The sequence below is a fragment of the Dermacentor variabilis genome, chromosome 6 (assembly GCF_050947875.1).
Source record: "Dermacentor variabilis isolate Ectoservices chromosome 6, ASM5094787v1, whole genome shotgun sequence".
Lineage (NCBI taxonomy): Eukaryota > Metazoa > Arthropoda > Arachnida > Ixodida > Ixodidae > Dermacentor > Dermacentor variabilis.
In genome coordinates, this window is record NC_134573.1 from 103,590,960 (window position 1) to 103,603,162 (window position 12,203).

The window sequence follows — 12,203 nt, forward strand, 5'->3', positions numbered from 1 at the left end:
CATGTGGCACTGCGAACACCGATCTAGGGGGGGGGGGGGCGATGTAGGGAGTGTAGGAAGATTCATCAGCCTGGTTATAGCATCAGGGATCACCGTGAGTAGGTTCATACGTTAGTGGGACCCTGACGTCTCGCAGGCTAAATGTTTTAGACAATGTCATTGCACACGCTGTGATAAGAAGCCGAGCCACTCGGAGTTCAACGTGGCGACGGTGCCGAATGATAATTTTCGCGCTCTCCACATAGACACATACGCACCCCTTCGTACGTATGTATGCATGCAGGCATGCATACATACATACGAAGGGGTGCTGAAAAGTACCTTGCTTTTCCAACTTGCATGTACAATTAAAACATAAACTTGGCACAATATAAAAGCTTATTATCTTGTGAAGCAATGGTGAAAATATGAGATGTGTCTGATTTTCATAGCTATGTTAATTTTAGATATAACTTGAGATGGCAGAGGAAGAAGCTAGTTTTGCTTCTTCGGAGTAAACGGGCGTCATGAACTTCTTGTTTCTTCTGGGAAAGTCTGCAAAGAACATTCGCCCTGAGATGTCAGAAATATTAAGGGACACGTGTCATTCTTACAGTACAGTAAAAACGTGGGTTTCTCATTTGAAGATGAACCCCGCAGGGGGTGCCCCGCAACCTCATTAGGTGCGGCAACAAGCGATGCTGTCCATAAGCTGATTCTTGAGGATGGGCGAATACCCACCAAAAAGATACCCCAGTTACTTGACATCTCCCGGGAGCGTGTTGGTTTCATTACTACCAATATCCTAAACATGCGCAAGCTTTCAGCGAAATGGGTGCCAAAATGTTTGAACAGCGAACCGAGAGAGAAGCGAGTTGAGGCATCCAGAGCTGTTTTGGCCCATTTTGAAGATACAAATGATATTTTGGATATGTTAATGACAGAGGATAAAACCTGGTTCCACATTTATGACCTAGAAACCAAGGAACAGTCAAAGGAATGACGTTACAGTGGGTCCGTACGACCGGAAATTTTCCGCACCCGGAAATCGGCCAGAAAGTCATGGCATCCATTTTCTGGGACAAATACGGTGTCCTTTTGGCGGACTACCTGCCTCACGGCTTTACTATAACCGGAGAGTACTAAGCCTGCGTCCTGGTGCAGTTGAAGGAGGCAGTAAAGACGAAACCCCGGAGAAAGCTGACCAAAGGCATCTCTTTGTTGCAGGAGAACGCACCTTCGCGCACGTCCGAAGTTGTGGCTGCCAAACTGAAGACCGTGGGTTTTCAATCGGTCCACCATCCCCCTATTCACCCGACCTGGCGCCTTCTGACTACCATCTATTTCCGAACTCGAAGAAACACCTGAAGGGTCGCCAATTTGACGGCATTGTTGATGTCAAACATGGTGCTGAGAGCTTGTTTGACGACCTATGACAGAATTTTTTTTCTGGAATGGATTAGAAAAGCTGAAGCAACCATGTAACAAGCGTATCAGTCTGAGGGGGGAATATTTTGAATAAATGTGTGCTTTCAAAAGCTTGAATTTATTCTTTACTTGCAAAACCAGGAGCTTTTCGGCACCCCCTCGTTCACTCACTCACTCACTCACTCATACATACATACATACATACATACATACATACATACATACATACATACATACATACATACATACATACATACATACATACATACATACATACATACATACATACATACATACATACATACATACATACATACATACATACATACATACATACATACATACATACATACATACATACATACATACATACATACATACATACATACATACATACATACATACATACATACATACATACATACATACATACATACATACATACATACATACATACATACATACATACATACATACATACATACATACATGAAAATACAAAGTAGTATTCGTGCCCGCGGAAACATAAATCGCTTGTGGGCGAGACACGGCAAATGTCTCGTCAGCATATACACAAGAGAGAGGGAGAAAAAAAGGGTACAATGTTAAAATGAATAAAAATATACCATGACCAATTTAATGTGCCGCATTTAAGGCTGTTCTAGAGCACTCATAAACAACCAGCTGAGGATACCAGTGCAGTAAGAAAAGTTCTCAAGTTGAGTGCGTAGAAAATCAATTGTAGCATCTAGCATGCGCATTGCCGTCTCACTTATGTGTGTGTATATGCGCACGTATCCTCACACTTCTGTGTTCCGTCACCGAACAAAATTGTACAAAAGTTGCTCACGAGCACGCAGACAATCGTCACTCACCGCATTAGCGAAAGTAACTCCACCGTCTCCAATGAGCATTCGTGTCCTCACGAGGGGCTTCTGCAAACACAGGTTAAAAGATGCTCTTTCACCATGTTCTCGAAGTCTCAACCATGGCAGAAAAGCACGAAACTTTCACCGCATGGTCATGTACAATGCGTCAGGATTTATCGATGCCTGCTACACAAGAACCACAAAACACACTCATTGAAGATGGCTGCGACAGGCGCTTCCTTGTCGTGGTGGTTGTGGCTGTGGTCGTGGTCAGTGGCGTAGCCAGAAATTTCGTTCAGGGGGTGGGGGGGGGGGCAGGCTAACGTTGCAGCTTGGCCTCCTCCTTAAGAGGAAGCTTTAGCTTGGGTTCTCCTATCTAAATACATGTAGAAGGTGAATTCGTTTTTATCGGCAACCACTGAACCAAATTTGACGAGGTTTGTTGCATTTCAAAGAAAAACTTAAATTCTACTGACTTCTGGTTTTGAATTATTCATTCATTTTGTAAATATTTTATTAAAAATTGGCAAAATAGCGAATTTTCAGAAAACGAAACTATTACGTTTAAAACTCTGTAACTCAACAATGAAAAACAATATCACAATTCTGTAAATCGCATCTAATAGTACATCTACAGCGGACAAAATTGATATGTTACAAATGAATATCAAACAATTTAGTATTATCGAAATACGGCTTTTGCAGTACCCTTCTGTACCACGTAACCAATTCACGTAAGATACAAATTGACAAACCAAATTTTCCCACTCGGACTCTTATAATAGATGCCGTTTGAAGAACCGCGATATCTGTTTTTGATGAAGCGCTATTAGTTTGCAAACGTCGTGCTTCTATTCTTCTCGCACTTTCAAATTTTTCAAAATATTTTAAACGAAATTCAGGCCCTAAATCAAAATTCCGCTTCCGACAGATACTAGTATTTAACTATCTCTCTTAAATTCAACAAGTTTCATTAAAAGCGATTCAGGGGTTATCTCAGAAAAGCGTTTCTGCGTTTTACATGTATTTGAATAGGCCGCGTTGGAGTAGGGCCCGAGCTAAAGCTTCCTCTTAAACAATTTGTCGAGGGATTAAATGCATGAATAATAACTGCATTGCCATTGCCAAAGATGCTGCAAACAAATTCTTGAACGCTACGCACTGTCACAACAAGTAATATATGTATTTTTTCATGAAAAGATATACTCGTATATGCCAGAAATTACGCTCAAAATAACTGATATCAATGCTTCCTTGTTTTTGTCTATTTAATAAGAAAATATCACACGATCTTTAGAACTATATCAGTTAGAAACCAGCAAAGCAGTGCATGCCACTCATATGAAAAATGTAAAGGCCACGAAAAAAACAGTGGAAAGTTGAGGACAAATATGTTAATGAAACTGTCAATGAAGAACCTTGTTTACATTTTGTACATATGCAACGACCAGTGAAAAATCTCAATGACGCTGTCATTTATTCCAATGTATTATGCAGGAGCAGCTGTCACCGGTCGTGTATCGTGAGTAATTGCCCCGAAATTATTGTCCCAACAGAGAGCACCTATATAAAGCCGTTCTGCAAAATATACGAGGGCGAGTCAAATGAAAGTGAGCCAATGCGAATATATGACAAACGATGTACTTTACTTAAAAGTAGTATCCATGAGCATTTAGAGAATTGTCCCATTGACTAAGGAGTCGGGTGATTCCCGTCTCATAAAACTTCTTAGGCTACTGCTTCAATAAATGTGCAACTGACTCTTTCACGTCAACGTCCGACACGAATCTATTTCCCTTGAGCTGTTTTTTTCATTTGTCCCAAAATGTGGAAGTCGCAAGGCAACAGGTCTCAGTTGTATGGCGGTTGTTGCAGCGTTTCCCACTTGAACTTTGCCAGTTTTGTATTAACCACATCAGCGACGTGGCGACGGGCATTGTCGTGGAACAATTAAAAATTTGATTATGGGGTTTTACGTGCCAAAACCACGTTCTGATTATGAGGCACGCCGTAGCGGACGACTCCGGAAATTTCGACCACCTGGGGTTCTTTAACGTACACCTAAATCTAAGTACCCGGGGGTTTTCGCATTTCGCCCATATCGAAATTCGGCCACCGTGGGCGGGATTCAATTCCGCGTCCTCGTGCTCAGCAGCCCAGCACCATAACGAGGTCGCGGAACAAGATGACCCCATTCATCAATTTTTTTACGTCGTTTCTTCTTGATTGCGACACGCAGTCGATACGGCGTTTCACACTATCGAAAACTATTGATAGCCTCTCCGCCTTTAGCAAATTCTATCAGTAATGGCCCCTGACAATCGAAAAAAAAAAGCCAACAACACCTTTCCGGCGGAAATGACGGCCTTTGCTTTCTTTGGGGGTGGCGAATTCGAATGCTTCCACTGTAAGCTTTGCCGCCGTGTTTCAGGCTCGCAGTAGTGGCACCATGGTTCGTCCCCGATCACAATTGCAGACAAGGAGTCGTCATCCTGGTTCTGATACCGGATCAGATGAGTCAAGGCAGCGCAGAACCTTCTTCTGGCGGTGGTTCAAAATCCTGGACACCCATTGTGCACACCATAGCCGATAACCGAGATGTTCATGAATTATGGTGTAAACGGAACCGCGACTGATGTTCACACGCTCTACCAGTTCATCGATGCTTTTCCTCCGTTCTTGTCCAATCAGCTCATCAACCTTTGCAATTGTGTTGGGGGTGATTGCACAATGGCTATGGTGCGGTCTTGGATCGTCTTTGCAACTTTCACGTCCTTTTTCAACCGTTTGCTTCAACGATTCACAGTGACCAATGAAATGCAATGTTCAACCTACACGGCAGCCATGCGGCGACTAATTTCTTGTTGGGAAACACCTTCAGCTGTCGAAAACCTCACGGCACCCCGCTGCTCAACTTCTGAAGTGTCCATTACGTCACGCAATCATGTACAATCCATTGTATGAGAGCATTAAAACCATTTACCCTCGCACCTGCCTGTCACTTGTGTAAATGAAAGATGCCTGTGTGCTACGCGCATGCCTCGCAGATAATGAACCGAACAATTATCGCGCGGGTGGGTAGGCTCCCTTCCATTTAACTCGCCCTCGTTCATTAGAAATGCGAATATACAATGGAATATACATATGCGAAGATACAGCTTGATAAAGGGCAAAAAAGTGTCACTGGAAAGAAAGTTCACTGCAGGTATAGACAAAACCTCTCAACAAGATATTTAAATATACGTATAAGTCTCCAATAAATCTACATATCTAACAAAAAGTCCCGGTATATAATGCGTCAAACAAGGCAAGTAAACATGTTGCGCAATCACAGATTCACAGAATCCTAGATCCCGCCCCAATTCCATCCACTCCCCCCGATGCATCGCGCGCGACGGAAGGCGGCGCGCTTGCTCCCCGCTTTTCTCCTTTGCGCACAGAAGACTGAGCCACCATCGCCGTCTCACCCATTCCATTCCCCCTCCTACGCTTTCAATCCCACACACTGCATGCGGCGCGCGATCACGACGTTATCGCCCTTAGACTTCATACGAAACATGAGGGAGATGGCGACAGCAGGAATGTGCCTGGAGTATTCATATAATTGCTATCACAATAATATAATAATAGTTCCCGGCAACTGAAGCGTGCCGTAGCCGATTACTTTCCGCAAAACAAGAAGTAACAAACTGTCACCATGCAAAAATTCGCTGCGCCGCAACAATGTATTTTTTGTTATCTTGTGGGGCGGGGGCACCGCAATGAAAAAAAAAACGCAGAAGAGAGTATTTTGGACACAATCCAATGCCTACTTTGGTCACCTAAGGTGGCTGCCGAAAGAATAATGAAGAAAACGTGAGAGGCTTGGTCACTGAGAACCATACGCACAGTGCTCGGTATGCTACACCGGCGAGACAAGACTTTCCGGAGAGCCTGCGCTTGAGCGAACGCGGTGCAATCCGTCGAGTCTTCACAGTGATGGCGGTCAGCGTCCATTGTTTCTTTTTCTCGTCTGCTAGCCAGAAGGCGTCCAAAACTCTGCCAGTCGAAAATCCACTCGGCCAGAGAAAACGAAACGCGCACCGAAGTGCGCCGCGCGGTAGTCGGGGCAACACGAGAAAAACGCATGTGCTGTGGCAGGCTCTGGCAGCCCGCAGGTAGGGTAGCGGGAATGAAAAAAATTAAGAGGTTCAATGTGTCCTCACGAATAAAAGTCAAGTAGAAAAAATAAATAAGAACGAAGTTACCCTGGCTTGCTTTAGTGTCTTGACTTGCATGCTTTGGCGTAGGTGGAAAAAAAAAAAAACGTTGGTAGTATTTTATGTGACATGACGGCACAAATGAACCACAACGCTTTGTCTTATCGTATCTCACTGCATCTTTTGTCAACCTGTCTGAAAGTGTGTTGATTTGGCTTGTCTCGTATGTTCCCATCGAAGACATTAGAAAAGTCAATGCACCTTTGGCGTCAAATGGTTATAACACCATTAAACCCACAATGTTCCGGAATTAAAAATCTAAAGCACGATTTTGGAAATGTCAATGCACGTTTCGCATCAAAAGTATATTAGAACATTATGCACATAAAGTGTCAGAATCGAAATCCAAGCGCTCCCTAGATTCTGCGGCCTCAGCGAGATGTCGCGACGAGCCCACCCGCCACGCCTTTGCTCGGATGGAGCTCCTTGCGTTACGATATGTGACTCCCGGTGCATGGGCGTTGCCGCGAAATCCAGCCCGATTTCGCAATGTTCCCACTAAAAGTTTTTTCGAGCAATCTCAAGATCGAGCACACACTGACCGAAATCATCCCTGGCAAGAAGAGAAAAGGAAGCATATTTCTGCTCAACGTCTACAGCAAGCCATCTCAGAGAAAACAGAGATTCAAGACATTACTGCACAGAGCCAGCACCGCAGCGGGCCGTAACACCCTGATCGCGTGCGGAGACTTCAACGCGATGAACCCTGCCTGGGGCTACAACAAGTACACAGCAAAGGGCCGCGATCTGTACCAAGACGCCACGGAACTCGACTTCACCCTCATCACGGACCCGACACATCCGACGAGAATTGGTAACTCCGTGTCCCGGGACACCACTCCGGACCTCACGTTCGTCAAGAACGACATCCGGGGCGCGATCACCTGGAGAAACACGGGGATCGACCTAGGCAGCGACCACACCATCGTGGAAATCGGAATACCGGAACACAACGACACCAGCGTCAAAACACACAGATGGATAGACTGGGATGCCTTTCGAGACGCCAGAAGCCAGAAGAGCGACGGTGACGACGAGATCGAAGACATCGACTCGTGGACGGCCGAAATCACCAAGAGCGTACGCGACGCGACCAAAGAGATTGAAACGGGCGCGGAGATCGACAAAGTAGACAGCCGGCTTGCGCATCTCATCGAGGCCAAACAGTCGATACTAAATCGCTGGAAGAAACAACGGCTTAACCGCAGACTGAGAAAGAAGGTGGCGGAGCTGAACCGAGCGATCGAGGATCACTGCCGCGCTCTCTGCATGCAACAGTGGAACGAGATTTGCAACGCGGCAGACGGGCAGATGCATAGCGGGAAGACGTGGAACCTACTGCGGCACCTGCTCGACGAAACGAAGACCAAGTCGCACCAAAGGGACAGACTCGCCAAGCTCATACATCGGGCGGTCTCAGCACACGGCGTCGACGAAGTCACCAGGCGCATTAACGACAAATACCTGCCGACTACACCTACCGAACAACACGCGCCGTACAGCGGCCTGCCTAACGCGAACCTCGATCGTGACATCAACGTCGAGGAGGTACGCGCGGCCCTGCACGACCTCAACAGCCGGTCGGCAGCCGGCCCGGACCTCGTCACGAACAAGGCGCTCAAGAACCTCGATGACGGCTCGATTGAAAAGCTCGCAAAATACTACAACAAGTGCTGGAGAGCGGGAGCGCTGCCAAAGCTGTGGAAGACAGCCAAGACCATCCTGATCCCCAAGCCGGGGAAGCCGCCGGACACGGATAACCTCCGGCCCATCTCGCTCACGTCCTGCGTGGGCAAGGTGCTGGAGCACGTCCTGCACAACAGGTGGCAAGACTACCTGGAACGAGAAGGGCTGTACCCGGCCACTTTGATCGGCTTCAGACAGCATCTCAGCACGCAGGACGCGATGCTGCAGCTCAAACACCAAATCATCGATGATGGCGGCAGCGCCCGCGACAACAAAGCCATCCTAGGGCTCGACCTGCAGAGCGCCTTCGATAAGGTGAAACACTCGGCGATTCTGTCCCAAGTCTCCAAGCTCAACATGGGGGAAAGATTCTACAACTACATCAAGAACTTCCTCACGGACAGGACCGTCGAGCTATGAGCAGGCGACCTACAGACGCAAGAGAAGAAGCTCGGGAGCACCGGAACACCACAGGGATCGGTCATTTCGCCAATGCTGTTCAACCTGGTAATGATCAGAGTGGCCGAAAAGCTCGGGTGCATCGAAGACGTCAGGCACACCATCTACGCGGACGATATCACGATATGGGTGACCGGTGGCAGCGACGCCCACATCGAGGGCGCGCTGCAAGCCGCCGTCGACGCAATAGAAGACCAGCTGGAAGGCACCGGACTGAGATGTTCGCCGAGCAAATCGGAGCTTCTCATACTCCCACCTACCAAATACCGCAGAGGCAAGACTAGACAACGCGAAAACGAAAAAATCAGAATCGTGACCAAATCCGGCAACGTAATCCCCGAGGTCGGCAAAATTAGGATCCTAGGCATGGTCATCGAAAAGCGCGGAAGGAACGGCGAAACCATCACCCGTCTCAAGGCAAAAACAGCCAACGCGATTCGACTCCTCAAACGAGTCACTTCCCGAAAGGCTGGCATGAGAGAGGAGAGCCTAATTAGGCTCGTCCAATCTTTCATCATCGGCCACGTCGCGTACGTTGCAGCCTACCACAGATGGCTGCAACACGAACGAAACAAAATGAACGTGCTCATCAGAAGAGCGTACAAGACAGCGCTGGGCCTGTTCGAGTCCACAAGCACGTCCCGCTTGTTACAACTCGGGCTACACAATACGCTCGAAGAAATAGCCGAAGCGCAACGGACCTCTCAACTGGAGCGGCTGTCCATGACCAAAGCCGGGAGGAAGATACTGGACGATCTGGGAATGAGACGCTCGAACGAGGTGGAGATGAAGCTCCCCGTCCCCGAAGAGGTCCGACGCCAGACCAGAATCGACCCCATACCGAAGAACATGAATCCCGAGTTCTACAAGGGAAGAAGAGCGGCGAGGGCCAAGGCTCTCATCGACCAGCATGCCAACGACGAACACGCGCGGTACGTGGACGCGGCCGAATACCAACGGAACGCCTTCGCAGCGGTCGTCATAGAGGCGTCAACCGGCGCCACGAGGACGGCAGCGAGCGTGAGAAGCACCGAAGCGGAGCAAGCGGAGGAGGTAGCCATCGCCCTGGCCATCGCCGACGCAGACTGCCACACGGTGCTGAGTGACTCAAGACAGGCGGTGCGAAACTTCGCCAAAGGGCAAATCTGCAGGGAGGCTGAGCGCGTACTGCGAGAGGTAAAACTAGACGAACGAAAAGTACGACTCAAGTGGTTCCCGGCGCACGCGGGCGACGCGTCGGAACGCAATGAGAACCATAACGAGACGGCACACGCCGCGGCGCGAGCGCTAACCAACCGCGCCCCGGCGACAGACCGTCCGACGTGGTTCGGAACCAAGGACCGCATGACGGATTACAATAAAATCACGAAGGCCTACCGCTTGGCTCGCAGGACTCTTCCACTCCCGCACCCGAGACTGAGTCGAGCGGAGGCGGTAGTACTGAGACAGCTCCAGACCGGATCGCTACCGAGCCCGAAACTGTTGAATCGCATGTACCCCGAGACATATCCGACAGATATGTGCAGAGTCTGCCGGAGGGAGACCGCAGACTACACGCACATCTTGTGGGACTGCATTAAATATCCAGAAGACGCTAACTCAAGAACACTCCCACCGCGGCTCGAGGCAGCCGCGAAGAGCTACGACCGAGACGATCAGCTCTGGGCCGTCCAGCAGGTCCTCGAGGCGCTCGAAAGGCACGGACCCAGCGAGCCGGCAACGGCGAGCGGAGACCCGCGCCGAGTAACGGCAGCTTCGAGGATGACGTAGGCCCTCGTCGGGGCGCGCGAGCGCCCAACTGCAGGCATAAATGAAGTTTCTCCAATCCAATCCAATCGAGCATTAAAAGGACGTTATAGACAAAATCGAGCATGATTTTCCGCGCCAGGGGTTGTTTTGGCCGGTGGTGCATGGACAGCACGAAAAAATTTTGGGAGGGGGGGGCTGAAGCCCCATAAGCCCCCCCCCCCTGGCTACACCCCTGGTTGTGGTATAGTGGTGGCTAAAGACTCGCAATCGAGGCTGGACCCATTTGACCATCTCTTGCAATGTCATCGGGGCACGCAACCAAGCTATCATAAAAAAACAGTGTCATGAAACACACACGCTCGCCGTCACACTCCTAGCTTCTCACCTTACACAGACACATTAACTGGTCCAACTTGTAACGCTTTGCCGAGCCCCAAACGCTGCTGGATAGTCGGCTGCCTGCAAGCGTCAATTTCCGCAGTGCGTAAGACTTGCATAACCTTTTTTTTTCTGTTGAATCTCAAGAAACGTGTCCGTTCCAACATGGTTGCATGGGCAAGAACATAGAGAGAGAGAGAGAGAGAGAGGAGAATTCAGGAAAGGCAGGGATGTTAACCAGTCAATAGTCTGGTTGGCTACCCTACACTGGGGGATGGGAGAAGGGGAAGAGAAAGAAGGGAGAGAGAAGGTGTAGATACGCGTACGGACAGCACTTCAGAGTCGCTCGAGCAAACCAGAAGTTCTGAGAAAACACAAAAGTGCCTTCACTGCCTTCTGAGCCGATGATCGGTCGGGACGGTGCTCTAATATGGTCTGTTCACTCAGAGGACGATCGTCTAGTTTCCTCAATGTGTTGGACAAAGACTGTCTTTGTGCTTGAAATTGTGGACAATGGCACAATAAGTGGGCAATGTTCTCCTCGCATCCGCAAACATCACATGCAGGAGTATTAGCCATGCCAATTAGTGCTGAGTAGGCATTCGTGAAGGCAACTCCAAGCCATAACCGACACAGAAGAGACGCTTCACGTCGGTGTAGACCCGCTGGAGGTTTGAGTTGAAGTGACGGGTTTAGTCTGTGCAGTCTTGTGCGCCTTGTATGTGCGGTGTTCCACTCTGCCAAGGAGATCGTGCGTGCTAGAATGCCAAGTTGCCTCGCGGCGTCGGTCCTTGAGAGAGGAATGGGGACGCAGCGGTCTTCTTGGTTTGACGTCCGAGCTGCCTTATCGGCGTCATCATTTCCAAGGATACCGCAATGACCTGGTATCCACTGAAAAGAGATATCATGTCCTTTTGCTATTAAGTGATGAACAAGTTCCGCGATTTCGCACGTGAGCTGATCGTGAGTTCCATGTCGGAGAAACGACTGCACACATTGCAAGGCCGGCCTTGAATCGCAGAAGACTGCCCATTTTCTAGGACTTTCAGCGTTTATCACTTGAAGCGCGTCGCGGAGAGCCGCGAGCTCTGCAGCGGTGGACGTAGTGACATGGGAAGTCTTGAACCGCTTGGTTATTCTCATTGCTGGTATAACTAGAGCGCCGCCGGAACTGGTTGATGTAGTTGATCCATCAGTGTAGACGTGTGTGCAGTCGCTGTATTTCTCGTACAAGAGAAGTAAAGTTAGTTGCTTGAGCGCTGATGATGGCAAGTCCGACTTCTTCTGAAGGCCTGGGATTGTAAGGTTCACTTGAGTACGGCGCATACACCATGGAGGAATGGAAGGCCTTGCCGCAGGTGTGTAACCTGACCTGAAAGAGGCACAGTGCGCGAAG

General features: G+C 48.8%; 1 protein-coding gene across 4 annotated transcripts in view; it reads right to left on the reverse strand.

The window, feature by feature from the left end:
- Positions 1-12,203, reverse strand: part of LOC142584982 (N-acetylglucosamine-6-sulfatase-like) — a 68,417-nt gene that overhangs the window by 39,231 nt on the left and 16,983 nt on the right. For all 4 annotated transcript variants that reach the window (XM_075695383.1, XM_075695385.1, XM_075695384.1 and 1 more), the window contains exon 3: positions 2,283-2,342. In XM_075695383.1, coding sequence (XP_075551498.1) covers positions 2,283-2,342 — 60 coding nt within the window. The remainder of the gene's footprint in view (positions 1-2,282; positions 2,343-12,203) is intronic.